This window comes from Leucopleurus acutus (assembly GCF_964270905.1).
Source record: "Leucopleurus acutus genome assembly, chromosome: 1".
Lineage (NCBI taxonomy): Eukaryota > Metazoa > Chordata > Mammalia > Artiodactyla > Delphinidae > Leucopleurus > Leucopleurus acutus.
Window position 1 is genome coordinate 185,383,054 of NC_139142.1, and position 26,911 is coordinate 185,409,964.

The window sequence follows — 26,911 nt, forward strand, 5'->3', positions numbered from 1 at the left end:
CCCAAATCATATGCTGCTTTTTGCAAAAAAGCCCCATCCCACCAAGAAAACAAAGGTGTAACAAGCTAAAATGAAATTCTATAATCTTTTTGTAAAGCCAGTGTCTTCTTTAGATGCACTTACTGCATATGTGTACGCAAACGGATATCTGTGCATCTACGCATATAGATACATAACACAGAAGAGAAGGAACAAGTCTGCACTCACTGAACACACGAGCACAGCATTTTCATCCTCCTGAGATAGTTCAACTCTCAATTTTTCAGGTTAATGAACATAAACAAGGAATCAACCCTCAGCAGACAAACGACTTCTATCTGGTTTTGGAATACACTAATAATTTTGCTGATAAATTAGTCATTTTTTAACATTTTATTTTGAAATTATTTTCAGATTACAGAAGAATTATAAAAATCGTTCAGAGTTCCTATATACCCTTTGTCCAGCTTCCCCCGAAGTTATAACACCTTATATACACAGTTTCAAAAACTAAGAAATTAACATTGCTACAATACTTTCAATTAAAGATTTTATTTAGATTAATAATCTTTTTTATTTTTTTACCTAGTATTATATATACTTAACTGGCCTTTTTTTCCCCATTAATTAATTAATTTATTTATTTTTGGCTGCGTTGGTCTTCATTGCTGTGCGTGGGCTTTCTCTAGTTGCGGCAAGAAACTAGAGTAGTAGTTGGGGCTACTCCTTGTTGCGGTGCGCGGGCTTCTCATTGCGGTGGCTTCTCTTGTTGTGGAGTTCTGGCTCTAGGCACGCAGGCTTCAGTAGTTGTGGCTCACAGGCTCTACAGCGCAGGCTCAGTAGTTGTGGCACATGGACTTAGTTGCTCCAAGGCATGTGGGATCTTCCTGGACCAGGGATCGAACCCGTGTCCCCTGCATTGGCAGGCGGATTCTTAACCACTGCACCACCAGGGAAGACCCCTTAACTGGCCGTTTCTAAGCATACAAAGATTAGTAGGGGCAAAAGAGAACTGACAACCTCAAATCCAGAGAAGTTAACCAAAAAATCTTGATTTGTATTAGGGAATTAAATATCTTGACAGTAACAGCATACAAATGAGGGAGAATTCATCTGTGAATTTTTATTTTTGAAGTTCAACATTCTTCAACTGGTGGTAGGAAGCACAGAAATGTCTCCTCACTTGATAAGCATAAAAGAAATAAATCTAGGTTTTGGTTTGGTTTTAAGATATAAGGCTGCAGTAAAAATAAGGCAACCACTCTTTGCCACACAAGTCTTTATATCACGAGGACCATTTAAACATAAGCATATGTATATATTTTTTTCTTTTCTTTTCTAGCTGAGTATCAAATTTATGCTATTCTTGCTCTCAAATGTCCTCCAGGGAAAAAGATTACCTGTCTCACTTATATTCCATAAACCTCACGAGCTCAACAAACACTACTAGGCAAGTCTGAGATAGAACTGGCTGTTAAGTATGTAACCCAGTGATAAAAATCTTTCATGTGCACTTAGAATTTTCCACCTCCCAGAGCACTAATGTTCAAAGATCAACATGTTACAAAACACATTTGTTTAAATTGACTGATTGTTAAACATATGCTAACTGGTTCGTTTCAAAAGTATATACAAGGTGGTCTTGAACTCAAATGAGCACTAGGAGAGCTCAGAAAATGTCCACATTTTGACAATTAGGGCCCAATTCTAACTTAGGACCACTCCCCAAATGAGATTTATACAGCTTTTGCTTTGGTAAAGTCCTCAATGTGTAAAAGAAGATGGCTTTTAAAAGTTCAAAAGTTAAAAGAGTTAACAGGCAAATCATATAAATAACCCAAAGTTTTGAAAAAAACACAAACAGTAGCTGGAAAAAATGAAGCATAAAAACACACAATTCTCAGAGGTAAAATGTCTAGTAAGCATATTAATGTAGGTAGTGCTCCTATTAAAGCTGACTTTCACATAAGAATTCAAAACTTTAGAAATATGTCGTCTCTTGATATTCTACACTACTATGAACACACATTCAAACATGATCCTAAGGTGTGGAGAAAAGGAAACCCTTGGTATACTGTTGGTGGAAATGTAAATTGTTGCAGCCACCATGAAAAACAGCATGGAGGTTCCTCAAAAAAGTAAAAATAGAACTACCACATGTCCAGCAATTCTACTTCCGGGTATATACCAGAGAAAACAAAAACACTGTGTCTGTCTGCACTCCCATATTCATAGCAGGATTACTTACAATAGCCGAGACATGGAAACAACCTATGTGTCCATCAACAGATGAATGGATAAAGAAGATGTGGTATTTTTATACAATAGAGTATTAGCCATAAAGAAGAATGAAATCTTGCCATTTGATGGATGGACCTTGAGGGGATTATGCTAAGTGAAATGATCAGACAGAGAAAGTACCGTATGATTTCACTTCTATGGGGAATCAAAAAACAAAACAAATGAACACATAAAACAAAACAGAAACAGACTCATAGATACAGAGAATAAACAGATGATTGTCAGAGGGAGGGGAGTGGGGGGATGAGTGAAATAGGTGAGGAAGATTAAGAAATACAACTTCCAGTTATAAAATAAGTCATAAGGATGTAATACACAGCATAGAGAATATACTCAATATTATTGGAATATCTCTGTATGGTAACAGATGGTAACTACACTTATTGTGGTGATTGTTTTATGATATATAGAAATATTGAATCACTATGCTGTACACCTGAAACTAATATAATATTGCAAGTCAATTATACTTTTTTTTTTTGGCTGTGTTGGGTCTTCATTGCTGCATGCGGGCTTTCTCTAGTTGCGGTGAGCGGGAGCTACTCTTCGTTGTGGTGCGCATGCTTCTCATTGCGGGGGCTTCTCTTGTTGCGGAGCACGGGCTCCAGGCGCATGGGCTTCAGTAGTTGTGGCACGTGGGCTCTAGAGTGCGAACTCAGTAGTTGTGGCACACGGGCTCTAGAGTGCGGGCTCAGTAGTTGTGGCTGGCGGGGTCTAGAGTGCGGGCTCAGTAGTTGTGACACACAGGCTTAGCTGCTCTGCAGCATGTGGGACCTTCCTGGACCAGGGATCGAACCCATGTCCCCTGCATCGGCAGGCTGATTCTTAACCACTGTCCCAGCGGGAAAGTCCAGTCAATTATACTTTAATTTAAAAAATCACCCTAATGGTACATCTGACCACTCCACCACATCGTATTTTTAAATTAGTTATATTGAACCAACTTAAAAACTTATGTCTGAAAAAAAAAAAAAAAAACTTATGTCTGGTGGTCAGAAAGCAATCTTTTGGTATATCTAATTATATGTGGAACAAACAGGACGTAAAATTCAGTCAACTTTGTGTCATGCTAGCTTGAATAACTTAAAGGAATAATCAAAAGAACCTTTACTTAAATCTAAATACTTGAATTTCACCCCTACTTGCCTCCTCTGTTTTGAATTATGGGTGAAGGGCTAAAAGACCAGAAGTCATATGAGAAACGAGATCAAAGAATCCCAAATCACCAAGAGCTGCTGTAAACACACATTTTCATCAAGTAAAATGACTATAAGTCTGGATCCTTTCATCATTTCTTTAAGGATGAGAACATTCAGATCCTTTCACATTACTAGACCTAGAAGATTACATTCTTAACAGGAATATATTAAAATGAATTTTGTAAAAACTAATTATCACTTAACACTGAGGGAGACTGTGTAAAACCTGTCTATGCCCCCAAAGTTTACCCTCTCCTTCCTCAAAGCCAATTCTTCCTCCTCCTTCTCCAGTTTCCATTCACCAACACAGCATCCTGCCGTCTCCAAGGATCCTGAATTCCAAGGCTGCTCCATTCATTCTCTCCGGTGGGCGGGGTGGGTGCTCTGAGGGACTCAAAGTCTGTCTGGGGCTGGGGGGTGTGGCAGCAGGGTGCGTCCATAACTTTCTTTCCAAGACCCCCATCCCACCTCAGACTTCCCACTGGCTCCAGTCTTTTCCTGTTCACATCTAGCTCCCATAGCTCCAACATATTAATCTTCCTGGGCAACTCTGACCAGCTGAGCCTACTACCCAAAACCAGATGCTCCGAAACGCGGCACTCAGGACAGCCTGACCTAGGATTCTCAAACAAATGCCATCTAGGGGTTTAGGTTGGATATAAAGAGTACACTGGACAGGAAAAAAGGTCCCAGGAACAGCCTGATGCACACAAGAGCTAATCACAGAACAGATGTGTAGCCAAGTGGATCAGGACAAGGAAGGAGTGCAACAACCAGGTCAGCGACCGTCGGAGGCCATATGACATCTCCGCGTGGAGGTGTCAACCATATTACAAGTGGAAAAGTGCAGAACGGCTCCGCCACGGTGCCCCAGCAACCTCACCCTCCCCTACACAGCCCCGGAAGCAGATGTGTCCTGGAGGAGCACCTCACGCCCCTCCCGGAGCACGAGAGGAGGGCCTGAGGAGCACCAGGAGGCTGTCTTAGTCTGTTCCGGCTGCTGTAACAGAATACCACAGCCCGGATGGCTTACAGACACCAGAAATTGATTTCTCACTTTTGGAGGCTGGAAGTCCAAGATCAGGGTGCCAGCACGGTGGGGTGAGGGCCCTCTTCCGGCGTGCAGGCTTCTGACCGTACCCTCTCCTAGTGGAAGGGGCAAGGGAGTGCTCTGAACTCTCTTTTATAAGGCTCCACCCTCACAACTCAAGCACTCCCAAAGGCCCTACTTGAACACCAACACAATGGCCATGAGGATTCCAACATGTGGATTCTGGGGAGACACAAACTCTCAGACCATGGCAGAGGCCAACTCCCATCGGCCTCCCGCCCTCTCTGATTGCCTCCCAGGTTCTGATGAAGTATGGGGCCTTCCACACACACCACCCTGCTCTGAGTAGACGCCCAGAACATAAACCCACACAGATTTGGCTTCACAGCAGCAGGGTGCCTGCAACTCACAGTCACTGGTCCCTTTTATTTCAGTGTCACCCTTTCAGGTGTGTGGTTCACAAGCATTTGGGGACGCCGGCTCCTTTGTCTGTATAGGTAATCTATCATCTAAATCTGAAAGTGATTTGTCATATCTTTATAGGTCAAACGGGTCAGGCCTTGGCCTTGCCTTGTCCTCTGTGTGTGAGCCGGTGAAGAGGACAGTTCGTTACCAAAGTTCGCCTTTCCGACCTCACTTGTTCTTATGCACAGACAGTCTCATCTTCCTCCACTAAACCCTCCACCCCAGGGAGCAGAGCGGGCGCTTGTCTTCAATTTTTCCAGCTCCAGGTAGAAGGCTTTACACGTTGGCAGTACTCAATAAATACTGTCAACATCTCACTCAACTATCTTGTCCCTGAGCTACCGGCAGATAACCTGCCAGCTCTCTGATTTCACAGAACCAGCAAGCAAAATCATGTGAGTTTACAAAAAGAGAGACTTGCTTAAGGCCACATCTTCAGGCACCAAGATTGGCTACTGACGTTACTGTGATGTTCTGTAAAGGAAAATATTGCATCCATATTTCTTAAGGGAGAAAACGTTTTCCAAACCAAGAGAAAAATTATTTCTAAAAGGCAAATATCCTGTGAGAAATTAAGGAAGTGTTCAAGGAATGAGTAGGACATATCAAAAGGACAGAGCTGATAAAGAAACCAGTTTGCAGTTTGAAGAGGCTCCCACCAACCAAATCTGGGACAATCTGAGCAACAACAAAAAATAAGAAGAACATATTGCAACTCACTGAATAAAATAAGAATCCATGACTCCAAACTGGCAAATCTATAAATGAGAAGAGCTCGCCCGCACATCAGATGCCCACCCAAAACACAGGAGGACCTAAGTCACCAATGGACACTGAAGCTCACGAGAAAAAACTGATCAGAAACAGGGCATTTACATAGTCTCAATCTCCCCACAAATTACTACTATTAATTAAAGCTACATTATGCTGAAGAAACCCAGATGGTACCACCCCTTAACCGAGTATAAAGTCAACATCAGCAGCCCTGGGATGAACAGGACACGTGTGCCCCTGTCTGTGATGCACCACCTCTGCGGTACTCCCGCTGAAAATGCAGAACCTGAAGCAAATCAAGAGAAAACATCAGACAAACCCAAACTAAGGGGTAATTTTAAAATAACTGGCCTGTGCTCTTTAAAAATACCAAGGTCAAGAACCACAAAACGTTTATTAGATGTGAAATGAATGCACTATCTCTACTGTTCTAATACTTACTGAGCACCTTCTATGTGCCAAGTGCTGTTCTAGGTAATGGGGATCAAGATGGACAGAGTCCCTACCCTCCTGGAGTTTACATTCTGGCAGGCGGAGGATGGCAGGAGGGCACATAACAAATAGGCAAACAAGGTAAAGTGACAGAGAGCAATGGGCCTAGGGCTGGGGCTGGGTGGTGGCAGAAGGCTCCCCTCTCTGCGTGCACTCCTGCCCCGGAGCGAGCCTGGGAAGAGCACGCAAGGCAGGAGGAATAAAGGATGCACAGCCCTGAGACAGAGGCAGGCTTGGCAGTTTGAGAAGCACCGAGGAGTCGCTAGATGAGGAAAGAGGTCTGTGCACAGGCAGGGGCGCGGGAAGGAGATTGTGTCTGAGCGAACCCAACTAAGGCCAAGTGGGGCTGTAAGCAGAGGGACAAGATCAACTCCACGTGTGTAAAGGGGAGAGAGACTGGATTATAAGAAATAACAGATTGAAGAGAATGGATCATAAGAAGCAACTAACATGAAGAAGCTGGAGAAACTTGCTGCATCGTCCCAGAGATTCTGCAACTGCAGTCGACAGTCTTTTTCCCTACCAGATTCTAACAGGAAATAGCAGCGTCATTACCAAATCTAGATCTACAATAATGGAGTACTGTGTGAGGAATGTATTAGGGTAAATAGTGGGAGCTGACTTTTCCAAAGGAGCACCAACTGGCAAACCTCGCAAAAACCAGCAGACTCTGAAACGCTCAGAACACCCTCTGGGTCTCCACACCCACCTGTGCCAACGCCACTTGCCAGCTCCCCCCACCCAGGGACCTGTAAGGGCTTAGCATTCCCAGAGACCATTCTGCCAGTTTCAATTTTTAACCAACAGAGCAACATCCTAAAATGTACAAGCTTAAGTATTCACTGCATATTAATCTGCTTTAATTGCTGCCGCTATTGGACTGTTCAAATCAAACTCCAAAACAAAACTCAAAACCAGCCAACCAACTTGTCTACAAAGCAAAACTAAAGATACCTCTGGGAAAGGCTTTCAGTTTCTATCTTTATAACACAAAATTTCTTACGGCTAAGTCAAAGTGTGCAAAAATGTCAATAAAAACCTTCTGTGCACCTTTATAATTTATTGAAATCAATTAAAGCCAAAAACAGTGTTATGAAGACACTTAAGTGGGCAGTTTTAGAACAGAACAAAAATGCTTATTTCAATTCAAGTTACATAAACTGCTAAAAAAAAAAAATCTAAGATAGGAAAGCTGACAGATGTTCACAGTGTAAGAGCATTTTTTTTAAGTGGATAAACCTGGAATTTATAAGGGGCAAGCTCAGAAAGAGCAAGAAAGAGAAACAGCAATTTTAGTAACCAATAAGTCTCCCAGCTTTCAAATTAACAGATGTCTCAAAGACTGTTTTTTAAATTTCTTAATAGAGATAACCATGCTTTTCTGCTAAGGTCCCTCTTTTCCAAACTATTTGCAAAACTTATCCCTAACTTGAGTTTTACCCAAATTCATTCATTTTAGGTCTACTAGGGAATTCCTTTTCCTACTAGGGAAAACTGAAACATGGATTTTAAAAATACATATCTGATAAAATTATTTCCAAATGCCCTTCTCTGAAATGTGCTTCCCCCAACCATCACCACCCCCTGCAACCTCACCCTTTTATCCACTTCCATAACAACAGAGGTAAAGCTTCTGTAATCATGTCCAGACCCCCACCTTGACCTTCACCCACCACAGCTGACTGGACACTTCTCACAGGGGAAGCCACCCCATTAGCTGGGTGGAGTGCATGCAATCCTTTCTCCTGGGAAACTGGAACACTGAGATTCTAGTCAGTCTTTTGTGGTCTTAGAATTGAGGGAGAGAGGGAGGGAGGGAGGCAGGGAGGGAGGAAGGAAGGAAGGAAGGAAGGGAGGGAGGAAGGAAGGGAGGAAGGAAGGAAGGAATTTTACAGAGAGAATAAAAATTGACAGAAAAATAAATTTGAGACATGGAGAAAGATAAGACCAACTAAGCCTGACAAGAGAATTTAACAGTAAAATACTGAAGAGACAGCTGCCTCTGTTCCTACAGGCTGTCCAACTCCCAACTCCAGTTCCCTATGAGACTCAGGTATGCTCCTGGCCCTTGCTTTCCATGAAATATCTTCACGTACTTGCAATAACTCTTCCCTCCTGCACTCCCCACCCATTTTGCTCAAGCAGTTTTAGTGGATGACCCTTACATACAAGCAAAAGAATCCTGTTTAGTGCCTGCGGTAAGCAGCCTCCAATATAGCCCCCCCAAACACCTCTAGGTTTTCACACTCTTATGTAACACTGTCCCCTTGGGTGTGGGCCAGACTTGAGCAATGACGGAATGCCATTTCTAACTCAGGTACAGAAAGGCGGCGGCTCCTACCCTAGGGGTCTCTCTTGCCCTCCCAGATCACTTGCTCTAGGGGAAGCCAGCTGCCATGGTGGGAGCTGCCCCTGGAGAGGCTGGCAAGGCAAGGAACTGATGTCTGAAGCCAGCAGCCAACGAGCACCTGAGGCCTTGGAAGGAGATTCTCTTCTCCTGGTTGAGCCCTAAGAGGACCACGGCCTCAGCTGACAGCTCGACTGCAATTCTACCAGAGACCTTGAGCTACGGTGTGCCCGAGTCCCGACTCACAGACACTGAGAGATGATGAATACTGTTGTTCTAAGCTACTAAATTTGGGGGTAGTTTGTTACACAGCCTGATTAGCCCACGTGCCACAACGAAGAGCCAGCGCAGCCAAAAAAAAAAAAAAAAAAAGGTTAATCTCCTTTGGGGAATATTTAATCTTCTGGCGAAAACCAGTGTGAAAGACCCTATCTCCCACCAGGAGACTTTCCTGCCTGCACGCCACCCGGAACGAGCCGTGTGATGCTGGGGAGCAGCCCTCCCAGCAGCTTGGCTGCCTGACCTGAAGCGTGAGGATCTCGGTGGTACTTGATGGTATGAACACTCAGTGATTCTCTGAAGGCTCATGTCTCATACCCAACAAAAACAGCACATTGCTTTTACAGTTCTCAAGACATTATTCTGTCTTCCACGTTACAACTTTGAGTAATCATTTCCCAGAATCCAGAGTATATGCAAAATACTCAAGAAACTGCTCTCCAATGCACATCCATCCATTATGAAATCTTTTAGAACAAATGTCCCCCTGAGGAGCATAATTCATTAAATAAGATGTTTGGGGACTAAGCCACCGATAAGTTCAACATTACCTACTGACTTCAAAACGAAGTTATGCCCCAATGCACGCAGGATCTTTCTAAAACAGTTTCCCTGCACCCTTTCTTGCCCCTTCCCCACTCCCACTCCTCTTGCCCTCGACACCAGGCTGTCTTGGCAAAGTCTTCCCTGACCACATCCCCTCACCACCTAGGACAGAGATCATCATTTCAGCCTCCCTTCTACCTCTGTATATGGTATTGTAATCACTTATCTGCGTATCTGTCTCCCTTAAAGGATCATTAGGTCTTTAAGGGCAAAGTCCAAGCTACATTGATCTTTGCATTCCCAGCATCCAGTGGGGAGCCTAGAACTGATTAGTACTTGGATTGACCAATATCTGTTGACCGGTAGAAGAACTGGACCTTAACCTCCAACAGGGGACATCAAATTCTCGCTCGTATGCAAAATGCCAGCATAGCACTGCCCAAGATAGCCAGGGCTCTGAGCCCAGTCATCACAGGCACCATGAGTTCCCCCTTTAAGTGATGGAAAACAGACGTCTCTCGGCCAACACTTGCTGCTGAATTCCATTTTCTCTCCAACTCCTGCTTCTCCGTGGCTGAAGACAACACATTCTAGAAATACTTCTCACAAGGAATTTACCACTTGCTAGACATGTTAGTTTAAAAGGAAAGGAAGCCCCCCTAACTTCTCAGCTTGTCTAGTTCCTCACAGCATTAGCATTCTGCTTATGTGGCCTCTTTTACCTATAATGAGAATTCCAAACTAAACAACTGTCACCACTTCTGAACTCTGGGGAAAAAAAGGAAAAAAGAAAAAAAAAAAAAGCTTTGTGATTAGTTTTGCAGCCACAGTCATCCTACAAACTGATCCCACCCTCAGCAATAACCGGCATTTCAAATAAAAACGGTACTGGGAACGCTATATTCTAGGTAGACTTCCTGGAACAAAACAAGTGAAATGAAGGCCAAGACATCACACCCCAAGTGTCTTATAATAATACCTGAAAATCAGGGAAATTACGTACACCCTCAGGAGCAAACCAAACAACATGGCCAACGCAGGTATCAGTGATCACGCCTACCTGGCCAAAGCGTATAACGAGCAATGGCCCTAAAAACTGTTGGGCTGAAGACATTCAAGAGGAGCACTGCTGTTTACTAAGAGAAGAGGATTCAAATTCATATTGGATACCCCTTTATATACTGGTTACCTGTTCACCAAAAGAGGTCTCGTAAGGGCACCTAATAAGAAGCACTTCTGTTCATCGTGTCCCACGCTTTTGTTTTATATGCTTAAAATAAAAGTACTTAAAATATTCTATAATCATCATCTTCTGTCTCAAGTTACATTCCTGGTCCCCACGAACTGCTAATTACCCCTACCTTAAGTGGTACAGAAGACATTTTGCCGTATTTCTTCTTGTGCAAACAGATTCTCTAGACAGCCTGCCCACGAAAGCAGCTGAAAGAACTATGACACACTTCGCTTGGGTAAGGCCAGACCTTCCTTCCCTGAAAGACCTCTTATTTCATGCACACGGGCATATACTGGGCCTCGTAAAACTTCAGATTCACTCTAAAAACAATACTGAACGTCACTTCAGAGGGCCTCAGAATACAGAAGGAACAGAGAGAAAATGACCAAGGTCTGGCTGCCTCTGCATGGCTCATCTCCATGTCACATCCAGATGTGCTATGCGGACCAGGAGGGGCTCATCCTTGTAACTCCAAGCAGTGCTGCTACAGGGCTCTGAGAGCACGTGGACGGGCAGCCCCAGAAGCAGTGCCAGCCCCAACCGCTCCGTTCTCCCATCTTTCTGCCGGGAGCCTTTTTAATCCTGCCGTCAAGGCCCAGGCAGCCGGCTTCCCTGTGAGCTCTGCAGCAAGGCTGCTGACCCCCTTGCTAATCCAAGGCTGCACCTTGACAACGGGGACGCTTCCTAACCAGCGATCTGTGCTACACGGGCGCCGCAGGCGTTGATCGCGCACCTTCAACCCTCAGGCTCTGGAGGAACATCTTCAGCTTCAGGAGCCACTTCCATTCTATCTTTACAGGTAACTTCACAACTAAGGGACTGACATTTGGGGTTCAAATATTCATAGAGGCAAGGTTTAACTGTCAGGAATACAGCATCACCACATTTTTTGGAGCTTTCTTCACCTAGGCAAGCTACAAATCAAGACTTGAATTTCTAAACCTCAAATCAAATCAAGTCTTGAAATCAAATGACCTGTTCATCCCCAAACTTTTTCCTCAAGAGTGTAACAGTGCAACACAGATACGACACCCAGAAGGGTTTCCCCCCAAGTTTTCTATTAAGCATGACCTTGAATACCAGACCCTGAATCAAACACCATTTCTGTTCACCCACCACCTGCCTCAGGAAGCCAGGTCACCCAGCTGCAGTGATGAGATTTGAACAGGTCCACAAAAATACAGAACTTCACTGAGCACTCAAACCCAGCCAAAGCGACGCCAGAAAACACATCAGAGCTTTACCAACTCAAAGAGACCATCTTTATATTCCTCCTCAAAACAGACTCTCAAAGGAAAGCCCACTGTGAGTACTAAGAAAATATGAAAAACCCACACAAAAAACTAGCTGATATTAAAGTTGAAGTAAAAAATAAAACTGCTGGCTAAAAGAAGAAAAATGTACCACGCCTCTCAGTATTGCACTAAAAAGGGAAAAAAGAAAGGGGAAAAAAAAAGAGAAGGCACACGGAAGATAAACGCATGACTTTTTAATTTGAACAAAGGAATCACACACCTTCCAGGTGCACCCAGAACACCACGGCCCCATCAGCTCAGAGTCAAGGGCACATGTTTCTGTCCACAGTACCACGAGGAGCCCCACCTCAGAGCACGTGCCCGTCCTAAGGAGTCCAAATGAGCACAGAAAGCAGCCCTGTGGGGAAACAGCGGGGTTGTTCACACAGTGCCCCTGGAGCCCGGCATGCCTGCCCGTGGCCTCGGATGTGTGACAGTGACAAACGTGCAGAACCGAGACAAAGGGGAGATAGCGCTGTCCCCTCGCAGGCTGCAGCCCATGCTCACCCGGCTCCACCCACTCTTGTCTTGTCCTCACACTCCATCCTCAACTCCCTCCATCCTTCCCTCTGTTCCTGTCACAGTGCCTTTTTACCCCAGACACAAGAATAACTTCCATTTTCGAAAAACCCAACTTAGGCTTCAACAAAGGCTCCTTCCAGAACATTCTTGGTTAAATGAGAGATGACGATGAGGTCCAGTCGTCCAGTGTCTCCTGGTTCCACACCAGAAGCCCACAGGGCCTCTCCCCAACAGGCCACCCCCACTGACCCTGAAAACCACAGCCCCGCGCGCCGTCCAGCCCCAGTCATTCTCAAGGGCACGAGGCACCCAACGTGGCCCAGGAGCAAAGGCACTGACCACTCATGGGGCCGTGCCCGCCCGGGGGTCTTGCACAGGGTCACCCCCACCCACCCCCACCTCCTCGAGGCCGCCGCAGCCCCTCCACACACGCTCTGTTCAAGTCCTGCACTCCCCAAACCCAGGGGCCACCGACAGCTGCAAAGCCAGCGACTAAGCAGTGTCCCTCCCGCTGCGGAGGAGACACTACATAGCGCACGGGGCCTGCACCCGGGTGCAGGGCTCAGACAGAACCACCAGCCTCCACGGAAGAGAACGGCGTGCACAGCAAGGACCCGTGCTCTCCTCCTCCAGTTCAGGGCTGTGCGGTTGATACTTCAAGTCACACTTCTGAAAGGCAGCTTTGTTATGCTTCCTCCAGACTTCCGACAAAATGCAAGACACAGAAAATTAGACATTAGATTTACCTACAGAAAAGAGTCAAATGTATGCTAACATTAACGTAAACGTCCCTCTTCATTGCCTTTAGCTCTCGAAGACAGAAGGCAATCTCCAATTCTGTAGAGACCCTGTTTACCAATGTCTTTCAAGCAAAGGAGTAACAAGAACTACACATTAAAATAACGGCCCATCACTTACACACAGCTTGAGGGGAAAAAAAAGATTATCCGCATAAACTGACAAAAATAATTGCTCACTATAAATGAAAGAACTGCTTGATGAATGTGTGAGTTCGAAATTTTTGAAGCTGAATTTAAACACAGCATCACAACTTCAACTCTCATCCTAGATTTCAGCAGGACACACAGGGAGCCCTAAAACCTGGACTCGTAAGCAACTGTACAAAATCTAGATCCACATCTAAAAACCAGAGATAGTTCAAAGGACAACTGCGATTACACTTAATTCAATAGCTGTCATCAACTAGTATCCTAAGTCAAGGTTCATTCCTGGACAGAATCCTAAATGTGGGGTGAAACCTTTTCTTGAGGTGAAGGACAGACCTCTTAACCTATCCATCCATGCACTAATTCCCCTGATTAATGCTAAATTTGCAGAGTGAGACAAGAGTTTATCAAATATAATCACAATATCTTTAATAGCTTCTCTTTCCCCACCAGGAACAGAATCATCCATCCACAAGAAAACGTGCTTACAAAATGTTTCAAACACTACACACTGTTGCAACACACAGCTATATTACATGTGAACTCCCATGCCGAGTACTTCCTATTTATCCTCCTCAGAGACACAAGGTCTATAATCGGAGGTGTCCAAAATAGAAGTGACTTGCATTTCACCATCCAACTGAGATTTCTGTAAAGCTCACGAAGCAATCTGGCAAGGATGTAATTGCAGTTGCTAACAATTATCTTTAGTGTACTCCAGCTGTACTTCTCTCAGTACCAGGAGCCAGCTGACATGTCTGCGGAGGCTGGTACATCTCTGCTGAGCATGGCACTCACATCTATCACACCCAATGAGCCCCCACTATACAGCCCGAGTAGGGGACAAAGACCACAAAAGAATGACCCAGGAATTAAAATTACATATGTTAGGTAATGTGTCTATCAAATAATGAAATCAGGTTGAATTTTTTTTAATCAAAGTAGGATAACCAGAGGAGACTAGACACTTATCCCAGAGATGTTACCATTGACCAAATATTTTAGAACTCCCTTTCAGTACAATTTTTGAGCCATATGAAAAACAAATAAAAAAACAAAGTTTCTTTACAAAGTCAAAACTGTTGTACAGAATGTCAATATTCTGACAAAGGTGAAGAATAAAGGATTTCAAGGTTTTCCACTCCAGTATTTAAGTGTAACCTCCCCAGCAAGGCAACAGAGAGGCCCAAAATGTAGCAATTTGGAACTGACCGTCCCTGAGATGATCTCTCTTCTCAGAGTCACCAAGAGACTTTCTAGGCAAACTCTTGCTGACTGAGGAGCCTGCCAATTTGTCAGCTATCAGACCAACCACACTCGATTTTAGCTTCAGCACACCCCTTTTTCCAAGCTGGCAGAGAGCAAAAGAAGCCCCAGAAGAAGTAAAGGAAGGGAGCCATATGAAACAGCTATCAGCAGCACAAGCAGCTGAGAAAGGGAACAGAGGGCGAGGTCTCCCTGACCTCTCTGCAGCTGTGGACCCAGCCAGTCAGATTCTTCCATGAAAAAGATTGGCACAAACCGCCCCAAAAAACTCGCTCAGGACTTCCTGTGCTTATTTTTCAGCCCATCAATTCCTCTTTATTTAAAGCAGTATTTTAATATAATAAAGCACCTGTATGCATGCCTCAAAAACCTTATTCTTTGAAGAATTTTGTTTTTTAAATCCCTGGCCTTACCCTCTCTGTCAGGGCACAGGCTGACGTTCCCAGGAACCCAGTTCCACGGGTAGCCAGCCAACCGGCCGGCTGGCTGGAGGGGCCGGGTATCCCCAGGAGTCGGAGAAGCTGTCTCAAATACTCATCCCACTTTCACTGCACGGCATCATGGTATGACTTTGGAAAGATGCAACCCAGAAGGGCAATAAATGCTAGAAAGAGGATGATTTCTATTCCAAATTCTACTGCCACCAAGCTCCCACTCAAAGGTCAGAGAGCTCTGCAAAACCTCATCCCACCCAGCTCTAAAATTCCACTTATCCTTCCGGTACTACCCTGAATGCTTGATATGTTGGTAGGATGAGCCCCTTGGCTTTTGCCTTCTCTGGCTATGGAAAGTTCAAACACAGGTTGCTGTAGCTCTTGCAGCACACTGCATATTTAATCCAAGAAAATCAACATGAGAGCCATGTTCATAATGACATACGTGCATCTAGTACTTTCTGGTTTATTAAGCATTTTAGTCTCATTTTAGGTCCCTTGGGTCATATGTCAAGGCAGTATTTTTTTTTAATAAATTTACTTATTTATTTAGGGCTGCGTTGGGTCTTCGTTGCTGCGCACGGGCTTTCTCTAGTTGCGATGAGTAGGGGCTGCTCTTTGTTGCAGTGCGTGGGCTTCTCACTGCAGTGGCTTCTCTTGTTTCAGGGCACGGGCTCTAGGCGCAGAGGCTTCAGTAGTTGTGGCTCGCGGGCTCTAGAGCTCAGGCCCAGTAGTTGTGGTGCACGGGCCTAGTTGCTCCGCGGCATGTGGGATATTCCCAGACCAGGGCTCGAACCCATGTCCCCTGCACTGGCAGGCAGATTCTTAACCACTGCGCCACCAGGGAAGCCCTCAAGGCAGTATTTTTAAGCACGCTTTTTTAAGCAGAGAGGAAAGTGGCTCACTAGGACAGAGGCCCCACAGCAAAGGCAGAATCGTGTCCGGGGCACAGACCTCCTGATTACTGGGCTCCTGCTCCTTGCCCTCCATCAACTTCACAGACCCAGAGGCACATTCTGTAAACCCCCTGAGAAGAGCCTTCTCTCATTCTTCAGGAAAGGCAGGATAGGACAACAGTGAGCCTTGGAGCACAGAGAGGAAATGATCTCCTACCCAAGACTCCCAGCAACAAACTCAACATTTCATGATGACGCGAAAGGCTGCAGGGAGAGCGAGCTCTCTCCCTCCTTCCAGCTACCAGCTGAAAATGATACTGAAAGCACGAGAGGCTCTAACATCAAATGTTGGTGCCACAGACTTACCCTGGGTGCCTAGATGTTGAATCGTTAAAGGATCTGTATTTTGAAGTATGACAAGCATGATACTGTGAATTGCTCTCTTGTGAAAAATACCAAACACTGCTTCCTTAAAGGTAAGTCCAACACTATATGCCTGGAGCTAAATCTCTGACCCTGCGTGATTAAAACAGGATTTCAAAGCTGCTCACGTGGCTTGCCTCTCATTATAGTTTTCCTTTTGGTTCTGCCCTTTTCTGGATAGGAATGGATTTAATCTTTTTTTTAAATTTATTTATTTTATTTATTTATTTTTGGCTGCGTTGGATCTTCATTGCTGTGTGCGGGCCTTCTCCAGTTGTGGTGAGTAGGGGCTACTCTTCGTTGCGGTGCATGGGTTTCATTGCGGTGGCTTCTCTTGCTGCAGAGCATGGGCTCTAGGCATGCGGGCTTCAGCAGCTGTGGCTCGCGGGCGCTAGAGCGCATGCTCAGTAGTTCTGGGGCACGGGTTTAGTTGCTCTAAGGCATGTGGGATCTTCCTGGATCAGGGCTTGAACCCTTGTCCCCTGCACTGGCAGGAGGATTCTTAACCACTGCGCCACCAGGGAAGCCCTGGATTTAATCTTTCTGTTGTTAGTTTCATCTAGCCAGAAATGTGAAAGCAATTCATCTCCTTAAGATGATAGAAACAATCAGCTTCGTAGAAAAGGGTGAGAAAATCTACAATTCCAAAAAATTATTTAATCTTCACTCCTCCCTAAAAGGAGCAGAAAAGTAAAAATCCTATTCGCAAAGTACTGTTAGCCAAAAGCACACAGGCAACAACTGAAACTCTGAAAACAAGACAGGCGTGGGCCAGGCACAGATCACTCCCTCCCTAAGTAGCTATCACAGGGTAGTTGAGGTGTGACGCTCTAGCAAGTAAGGATAAATTGGACCCCAACTCTGCTACTAACTAGCTGTGGAAACTTGAGCAAATTTCTTAACATTTAAGGCTCGATTACCTCTCCTGTAAAATGAGGAGAAAGATGTGAAGAGATTCACTACCCTCTTCCAGGATCTGCATGACCTGCGCAAGAGACTGCACCTTCCAAGATTCAGCTTCCTCATCCGTAAAGTGAAGGGCAAATGACTCCCTGATTCTAAATTAGGGAGGAAAATAAGTGAGTGGAATGGAGGTCAGGGGGCCACAATCATTGCTCCATGGAGCCACCACTGTATGCAGTTAGCCCACACTCGGTCGGAACATCTTCACAAACCTCACAGGCAGCATTGCTAATAAATTTTAGCCTGGAAGCAAAGTCTACAGGCATGGTTTTGCCCGTCAGGCTGGAAAGGTTAAAGTGGGACCCAGACTCGAGAAAAAGAACGCAGAAGGGATCAATTTCCATAGGCTGCAGACAGCGCAGAAACCAAGGGCAGGAGTCCGAGCTCCTGCTCCAAACAGGCACTTAGGTCTGTTACCAGCTCTCTTGTCGCCCCAGCCTTACAGCAGTTGGCTTCCCCAGCTACCCTGCGGTGCCTGGGGGAGCGCCTCAAGCTTCCAGCTTCCCTGGCCGTGGGAGGTTCAGATACCAGTGCCATATATCCCAGAACACATTTCACGTTTAATCCAAGAAAGTCACATGAATGGCTATGTTCATAATCACATTTGTTTATCTAGTGTTCTTTGATTTATAAGCATCTTAGTCTCACTTTGATCCTTAAGGACGTGAGACCACAGCTAAAGCCATTCATCTGAAGAGACATCTGAAATAAGACTAAACATATCACGCTGTTAAACAGATTTCCACCAGCCATTGGTTTCCTTTCAGTTTGGGCGTGTTTTTTTCTTTTGTCATGCTTTGAAATCTTTCTTCAGTTTCATTTTCAGGATATCACCTTACCTGCTTACCTCTCAGGTTAAAATGCAAACCAACCAAAAAGTTTCACATCCACTCTGCTTTCATTATTACAAGTCTTATTCATTCTCTACTTCCTTCTGCTTCCTCTCACTCAATAAATACACACACTGATGCTCTGACTCTGATGTCCTTCAGTGGCTGGCTTCACTCATTCATTCAACAAATATTTAAAGCGGTTCTTCAAGGTATCAGGCACTACTGTAAGCACTAAGGTTACATCAATGAACAAAAAAGTTCTAGCAGAACTTATACGCTAGAGTAGAAATATTATTACAATACATACATATGTGTATACAATGTACTACAGGTGACATGCAGTTAAGAAATCATAGTGCACAAAATGTATATTAGGATTGCTGATGGGGTGACCAGAGGAATGTTTAAGTGGGGTGATTGGGAAGGCCTCACTGAAAAAGTGAGGCTTGAACTAAGACTGAAGGGGCTGAGGGGGGGCTGGCCAAGAGAACACATGGAGAAGAGCATTCCAGGCAGAGCGACAGAGCAGAGGTCCTGGAGTGACAGCATGTCTGGTGTGTTCAGGGAACAGCACTGAAGGAGGCCAGTGTGGCTAGAAAGAGCTAGTGATTGAGGAAGGCAGGCAGATCACAAAGGGCCTTGGAGTCCACTGGAAGGACTCCACTGTCAAGTTCACTGTAAGGCTTTTACTCCATGTGACAAAAGGAGTCGCTGCAGTTTTTTGAGCAGAGGAGTGATGTGTTAAAGTTCTGAAAAGGATCTCAGCACAGCTGCAGTGTTGAGAACAGACCATGGTGGGTAAGGGGAGAAGCAGGGAGACCAGTCAGGCTGCTTAGATTGCAACAGCAGGAGAGGTTTTAAGAAGGAGTCAGACTCTGGATATATTTTGAAGATAGAGAGTCATGCCTTCCTAGCAGACTGGATATGAGATGAGGGAGCTATTGGATTGTCAAGGATGACAGCTGATCCTTGGATGAAGTGGCTCCCAATCATTTTGAGGTTTGAGTTTGTCAACCCAAACTGACACTCTGGTACAGATGTTAACAATTATCCTGATTTATTTAGTCTCACCGAATTTTAAATTCTCTTCAGTCCATTCCTCTTCTTCTCCTCCCACAAAAATAATCTAATCTGGTAAATCCAGCATGTTACAGATGGAGGAAGTCCTTCCCAGAGAAACCATGGATACGACACAGTGACACAGAGCCTACCCCAGAAGGCAACCCCACACTAGTTAATACTTAGTTAATATTTGATGGCTAGTCAAGCAACAATGGAAAGTTTCCACTAGTCATTTACTGGCTCCATAACTTTGGGCAAGTCATTTCTCCTCTCTGCCTCATTTCTTGGTCTTAAAGTAAGGATAATATTACCCCCAGGGTTACTGCGACGACTGAATGAATGAGCTGATGTCAAGCATTAAAGCAGCATCCATCACAGAGTAAGCAATATGTAAGGGTTGTACTTATTACCATCACTGTTGCTAAGTGTTTTTGTTTTTTCTCAATCTCACAGTAATTTTACCAGGAGTAATACCTGGGTAACTGATGAGTCTAATATAAATTTCTAAAACAGGAATAACCTAACACTAAGGTACACTAAATACAAAGGCAGGCAAGTTGCCTGTGGGCATCATGGAAGCCTAACACAGTCACTGAAATTCTACAAACATTACCTGCTGTGTTTGGGCAGGGAAAACATGAACCTCATATCTTTGTGCTCTAAAGAAACTAACCTAACCCAGCTCCATGAACTTCTCTGAACCTTCCAAGACTAGCTGTCTGGAAGATCTTTCAGGGTATAAGAAATATGGTACTTAGGCACTTCAGCTTTTGTTACCTACTAAAATCAAGAACTCCTGAGATGCAGTTTTTACATGTTTACTAATCACCTAATAATCAGAAGTTAAAATACAGATATATATATTTATATCTATACACTACAACTTAAGCAAACCCATTCTCTTCTCCCAGCCTCGGACAGAATGAGTTTCCACGGAAAATGCCCCTGAACAACAATGACACTTCCAAGGCTCACCCAGCCAGCGATTTTCAATCCAGCTGCATCTTAGAATCACCTGGAGCGCTTTACACATACTAATGCCAAAGCCCAGTCCTAGATTTCTGCTCTAATTGAAACTGTTGAGAATGGCCAAATAGGTAAATACTACAAGTATTATTGACTGAATGTGGCAGACAGAGAGAACATTGTTTAAATAGTGAATTAGTATTTCTGGGTTTAAACTAGCCTCATACCAACTGGGTTCTGGGGTGAGAAGCCACTACAGCCCAGATTAGAAATCGTCTACAGCCCAGATTAGAAATCCTCTTAACCTGCTCTATAGTCTCTCAAACCTCCCCAAACCTCCAAAACAAGAGCTGCTGCTCTTCCAAATGTTTTCTCAAAAGCGAATGATGACCAAAACTTAGATTTCTTCCAAATGAAAGAACACAACACTACTCTATTTTTTTTCTGGCAAAATCCTTCTAAGCCTTACTGCCGAATAGCTGATTACAATTACTTTTATTTTCCTGTTTCCTTACTATAGGCAATAATAACACGCAGCCTGGGTCTAAGAAATGAGAGTCTTCCTTTTGTTTGTATTATTTTAATCCATTATTTAAAACACAACGCCTCTACCTGATATTAGGGCACAACATAAGGAAGAAATTATCTTCAATGCTCCAACATTATATAGGACTAAGTGATGATTTCCTACAACAAAATCATTCATTCATTCCTTTAAAACACAATACTTAGTGTTTATTACATGCTGGCCACTTCTTTCAGGTGCTTGAGACCATAGGAATGATCATGACAGACCGAACTTAATATCCTGCTAGATGCTTTTAAACGCATAAATTTAAAAATAAAGTACGGTTATAGTTCAAAGGCAACTAAAGAGTAGGTCAACATAATGGAAGTCTAAAATAACACCACTAGAAATGTCATACTGAGCCCTAATTTACTAAGTGCCTACTATAAACCAGACATTCTTTTAGTCTCTTTTACATATGGTACTCATTTAATAAAGTTGTTGTCCTAAAAAGAAGAATTTACTATTTAGAAGAAATTAAATGAGGCCAAACAATAAGAAAATTCTTCCCTTTGGTAGAGTTTAAATTTGGCTTTGCACACTACATGGAATGTGCCATCCTAAAAGCGACAAGAATAAATTACGATAGGCTTGTGCCAATTCATTCACACAAGAAATTTTTTCAGATTAGTTCAACCACATCAACTGTGAAAAGATTCAATGGTTAAAAAAAAAGTCAAGTTGTCATAAAAATATATTTCCAATTTTTAAGGTGAAAACTTATAAACTGTATGATGCATAAACTACCCATCTGTAGATATTAAACCACGTCGCTTATTGATAAGATGGTACTAATAAAGGTACTGTAAGACCAATAAAATAAACAACCATTACTAGGCGCAGCGATCAGTCCTTTAACTTCCTTTACAAACACTAATCCAAACCAAAAGTCATTCCAATCAATCAGAAATTCACGGGACTGTAATTCAGCCCCAAGCAAAAACGAGGGGACTTATTCCAAAGCTCTCTGCAAATCACTGTGATAATACCGTAAAGAAAAAATTTTAAAGAATTCTGGTGAAGCTATCTGACTGCAGTCTCTTAAACCCCCCCCCCCAAAAAAAAAGCTTTTTGTTGGTGGTGTTTTGGGGAGGTTAGTTTTTCATGGAAATGGGCTGAAGGCCAGCAAGTGGGATCAACTGGCGAGTTTCCGGGCAGCTGACCCAGGCACCCAGTCCTCGGCCTGCCCAGGGTCCCCATACCCTTCGCCTTTCGGAGGACGGACGACCTCACCCTTCTGCGTGCAACTAGACAGGCGGCTCCGCCGGACAGACGGCCGGAGCCCGGCCTGGACCCCGCCCAGGCCCGCTCTCGGGGGCGAAGACCCTGGCCCGCTCGCGGGGAAGGACCGAGAGCAACGGCCGCCGGGCGGGATGCGGGGCGCGCGCTCAGGCGGCGCGGGGCGTCGGAGGAATCGGAGGGACCCCCGCCCGCCCGCCTCACCGTCGATGTTCTCCCGGTCGCTGATGTGCTGCAGGTTGCAGCCCGTGTCCTCGCGGCTCAAGTCGGCGTCGGGCCGGCAGGACTCCAGCCGCGAGTGGGCATTCCTGCGGAGCTTGGGGCTGGACGACACGCAGCACGAGGCGGTGTTCCCCATGGCGGGCGCCCCGGCCCCGGCGCGGCCCCGGGTCAGCAGCGGCGGCGGCGGCGCGGCCTCGCCATGGGCGGCCCGGCTCCCCTCGCCCGGCCCGGCGGCCTGTCCGCGGCGGAGGAGCGCCCGCGCCCGCGCGACTGCGGCCGCCCGGCCCGGCTCACCCCGCCGCCGCCATGGCGGGCGCCGCGCAGCCGCCTCCGCTTCCCGGTCGGCCCGGCTCCGCGCCGGCGGCCGCAAGCGGTTCCGGTTCAGGGGGCGCGGCCGCTCGGGACGCGGGGACGCGGGAACTCGGGGACGCGGGGCGAACGCGGGCGGCGGGAACGCGGACAGCCGTGGACGGCGGGAACGCTGGCAGCGGGGAGGAGCAGCGCCGGGCCTGGGCGTGGGCGGCCGCGGGGACTCTGGGCCCGGCCCTCCCGGCCCCGCCCTCCCGGCCCCGCCCTCCGCGCCGTTTCTCGCCCCGCCCCCCGCGCCCTCAGCGCCCCGCCCCCCGGCACCGCCCCGCCCTCTGCCCTGGAAGCGGATGCGCTACCGAGGAGGGGCCCCTCCCGCGGGCGCGGGCAGCGCGGCGGCGTCGCGAGGGACCGGTGCGGGAAAGAGAGGTTCGTGCGGCGCCTGGGCCTCGGGGTAGGGGCCGCGGGGCGGCCCCGGGCTGAGCGGGGGCGGTGGGGTGGAGCGGAGTGAGGGGCTTTTTTTCTCTTTTATGCGCTGAGAGGCAGCTGGGCAGGGTGGGGGCGCTCTCCTGTCCTGAGCCGCCTGTCGTCTGCCCGGAATGCACCTTGGGCCCGGGCGGCGCCGCGCTCCCCGCAGGTTACCGTCAGATCCGTTCAGTAATGCCTGCTCTCCTGTTCCCCCGATCTCGTGGGCCTTGCGTGTGGGGACTCTGGAGGGTGGTCCCCGCCCCTCCACCCCCAGTGCATCGCTGCACCTTCGCCTGTCGGGGGGACAAAGTAAGGCGGCAGAAACAACCCTCCCACCTTTTCCAGGTGGCCAGGGCAGGCGTGCTGAGGGGAGACGCGGGGACAGAATGCTTTGAACAGGAGAAACCTGGCGCAACCCATTTTCCATATGAGGAAACTGAGGTACAGAGACACGAAGTGTTAGTGACGGACGCAGGTACTAACTGGGAAGAAAAGTAAGGGAACTAATACCCAGCATCAGCAATGTGTGTACATCTTGCCAAAGGCAGTGTAAGCATGATTTTGTCTAATTCTGGACGACTTTAACCTTTTTTTAACTTGTGCTCCCCCCGGTCTCTCAGTAATGTTTATTACATTTATTAGTCTGTATTTTTAAAAGTTCCATGCTCTGAACTGTATTATTGCCATTTGTTGGGTTAAGTGGTGGGTGTCCTTGTCCTGAGTTGGCCTGCTGGTCCCCTCTGCAACCATGACTGTACTGTAACGGAGATTGATGGGCGGCCAAAGGTAAGACAGTTTACATCCCACCCCCTTACCTGTGAGGTCGATTCTGGTATCATCACTCTTTCCTTTTTGTATGTGCCGGAATGGCCTCCCCCTCCTCAGAAGAGATTTGCTGAATAAACTGGGAGCTAGTACTCTTAGAACAGGGTGCGGTCCCAGAAGGAACAGAGATTGCATCTGTTAGTAGCCCCAGATGACCCGCCTTTTGGTCATAAAAATAGTCCCCAAGAAATTAGGCAACAGGTAGATCGTGTGGTTTGGGACGTATTGGTACCAGGAAAGGCAAAGCATGTTCCCCCAATAGAAATAGAGGAAAAGCCTGGGGGGAAATACCCTTGGCAGAGGTACTATCCTTTAAAGCCTGAGGTCTTGAGGCAGGGGAAGGGGTGGGGATGGGGGCCAACTGCTGCTCACCAAATTCCTAGAACCTGGGCTCATTTGGCCCTGCTAGTCCACTTCTCTAATTCTCCCCATCCAAAAGCCTCCCGGGGATACGGTGATACTGGTTGGTGCAAGACTTACAAGCAGTGCATGAGGCAGTCATCCATCCCATTCACCCAATGGTGCCAAACCTGTACACCGTACTCAAATGCCAGGGGGTGCTCAATACTTCTCTGTGTTAGACCTCAAGGATGTATTTTTCTGTATCCCCCTACATCCAGACTCCCAGTACCTTTTTGCCTTTGAATGGAAGGAACTTGACACCCGGGAAGCTATTCACTACACTTGGACAGTGCTTCCACAGGGCCTTCGGGACAGCTGCTGTCTTTTTGGAAATGCGATAGGAAAAGAACTGAGGGAACTGAGCCTGAAAAATGGAACTCTGTTACAGTATGTTGATGACCTATTAATAAGGTCCTAAGGTCCTTTACCTAAAAAAGGTGAAGCAAGATTCAGATCAGAATACTGTTAAGGTCCTAAATTTCCTGGCAGAAAGGGGATATAAAGTCTCCCCAACAAAGACTCAGATTTCACAGCAAGAGGTTCAATATTTAGGGTTTGTTTTGACCCCCATCGCATGAGCCCTGGCCATAAATCAGAAAACAGCCATTAATGCATTACCATTGCCAACCACAAAGAGACAGCTCGGAGGCTTTCTCAGAATGGCTGGGTTCTGCCGTATCTGAATTCCAGATTATGGCCTTATAATCAAAGCCCTACAGGAAGCTCTAAAGGGAGAAGAAAGGGAACCCCTCTAATGGAGTAGGGACCACCAGTGGGACTTTGAGACCCTAAAGATTGAGTTGAGTAGGGCACCAGCACTAGGGCTTCCAAATTTAGACAAACCCTTCACCCTATCGATGAGAGGTCAGGGATAGCACTAGGAGTCCTGACCCAAAAGCTGGGAGCAGATCAAAGGCCAGTGGTTTACTTTTCAAAACAACTGGACTCAGCCCCGAGATGCCCCAGCTGCCTACAGGTGGTGGCAGCCACGGCCCTACTGGTCAGTGAGCCTTCTGAGCTCACCGTGGGACAACACCTAGATGCATCAACTCTTCATCAGGTGCAATCTGTGTTAGAAGCCAAAGGACACCATTGGTTAACCAGGGGAAAGTTAGCAAAATATCAGGCTCTCCTGATGGATCCCCCTGATATTACTTCAAAGGTGTGCCAAGCCTTAAACCCAGCAACTCCTCTCACAGCTGTCGAAAATGGAGATTTATTGCATCAGTGTACAGAGACAATAGAACAAACTTATTCCAGCAGATCCAGTCTCCTAGATGAACCCCTTGACAACCCTGAGGCTGAACGGTTCACTGATGGGAGTAGTTTTATAGAGATGGGAACCTGAATGGCAGGATGCTATAGTTAGCTTAAATGAAATCATAGAAGCCAAGGCCCCACCACCCCAGACTTCAGCCCAGAAAAATATTTTTACTGATTCTAAATATGGATTCCATGTACTACACGCTCATGCTGCCATTTGGAGAGAGAGAGAGGAATGTTAACTGCTAGAAATTCTTCCATAAAACCTAAAGATTTAATCTTGGCTCTTTCAGAAGCAGTGCAGCTCCCGACCCAGGTGGCAGTAATTCACTGTAAGGGCCATCAGAAGGACGGGTCCTTTATAAGCCAAGGAAATAACAAAGCTGATCAGGCCACAAAACAGGCAGTTCCGTTGCAAGAGCCTGACCAAATCATGGCCCTAATGATTGGCCCCCCTGAACTCCCTGGCCTGCCCCAGTATTCCCCACAGGAACAAGAGAATGCTGAAAAATGGGGCTATAAGAAAGAAAGCACAGGCTGGTATATAAAGGATGACAAGTTTCTTATCCCTGGGGCCCAAGAAAGGAGGCTCATTAAGGGTTTACATGGTGCCACGTACTGTGGGGGGAATACACTGTGGGACTTGATACAAAGGACCTTTTCAGGAAAGGGGCTCAAAGGAACAATAAAATGAGTGACCCTTGCCTGTGATTTGTGTGCCCATAATAATCCGCAGGCCCATCCAATCCCTCCTTCATTACTCAAGCCACTTCAACCCCGTGGGACATACCTGGGGGAAGACTGACAATTAAACTTCACCCAAATGCCCCCACAGTCAGGATATAAATATATTCCTGTGCCTGTCAGTACTTTTATAGGATGGGTGGAAGCCTTCCCCACTCAATCTGAAAAGACCACTGAAGTCTGTAAGTCCCTCTTAAATAAGAAACGATTCCTCGGTTTGGGCTTCTAAAATCCCTCCACAGCAATAATCGGCCCTCCCTCATAGCGAACATCACCCAAGGCCTATCGACCGCCTTGGAAGTAGCTACAATCTGCACACCTCTTGGCACCTCCAATCTTCAGGAAAAGTAGACAAAATGAACCATACTTTAAAGAAAACCTTAACAAAACTTCGCCAAGAGATTCATGAGCCTTGGACCAACCTGCTTCTTATTGCACTCCTCAGGGTTCACATAGCCCCCAGGAGTCTCCTGAAGCTTAGACCATTTGAAGTGACCTGTGAGATGCCCTTCCTTACCACTGGTATGAGGAAGTGAGCCAGAGGCTACAGTGTGTTATTAACCTGGGACAGGTGCAAAAGGCAATCTTGGACTAAGCCAA

The 26,911-nt window shown here is 46.1% G+C and overlaps 1 protein-coding gene across 1 annotated transcript in view; it reads right to left on the reverse strand.

The window, feature by feature from the left end:
- Positions 1–22,653, reverse strand: part of CCNY (cyclin Y) — a 127,594-nt gene extending 104,941 nt beyond the window's left edge. The window contains exon 1 of the mRNA XM_082843821.1: positions 22,286–22,653. Within this exon, the coding sequence (XP_082699947.1) occupies positions 22,286–22,439 (154 nt within the window). The 5' untranslated portion in view covers positions 22,440–22,653. The remainder of the gene's footprint in view (positions 1–22,285) is intronic.
- Between the last annotated feature and the right edge of the window lie 4,258 nt (positions 22,654–26,911).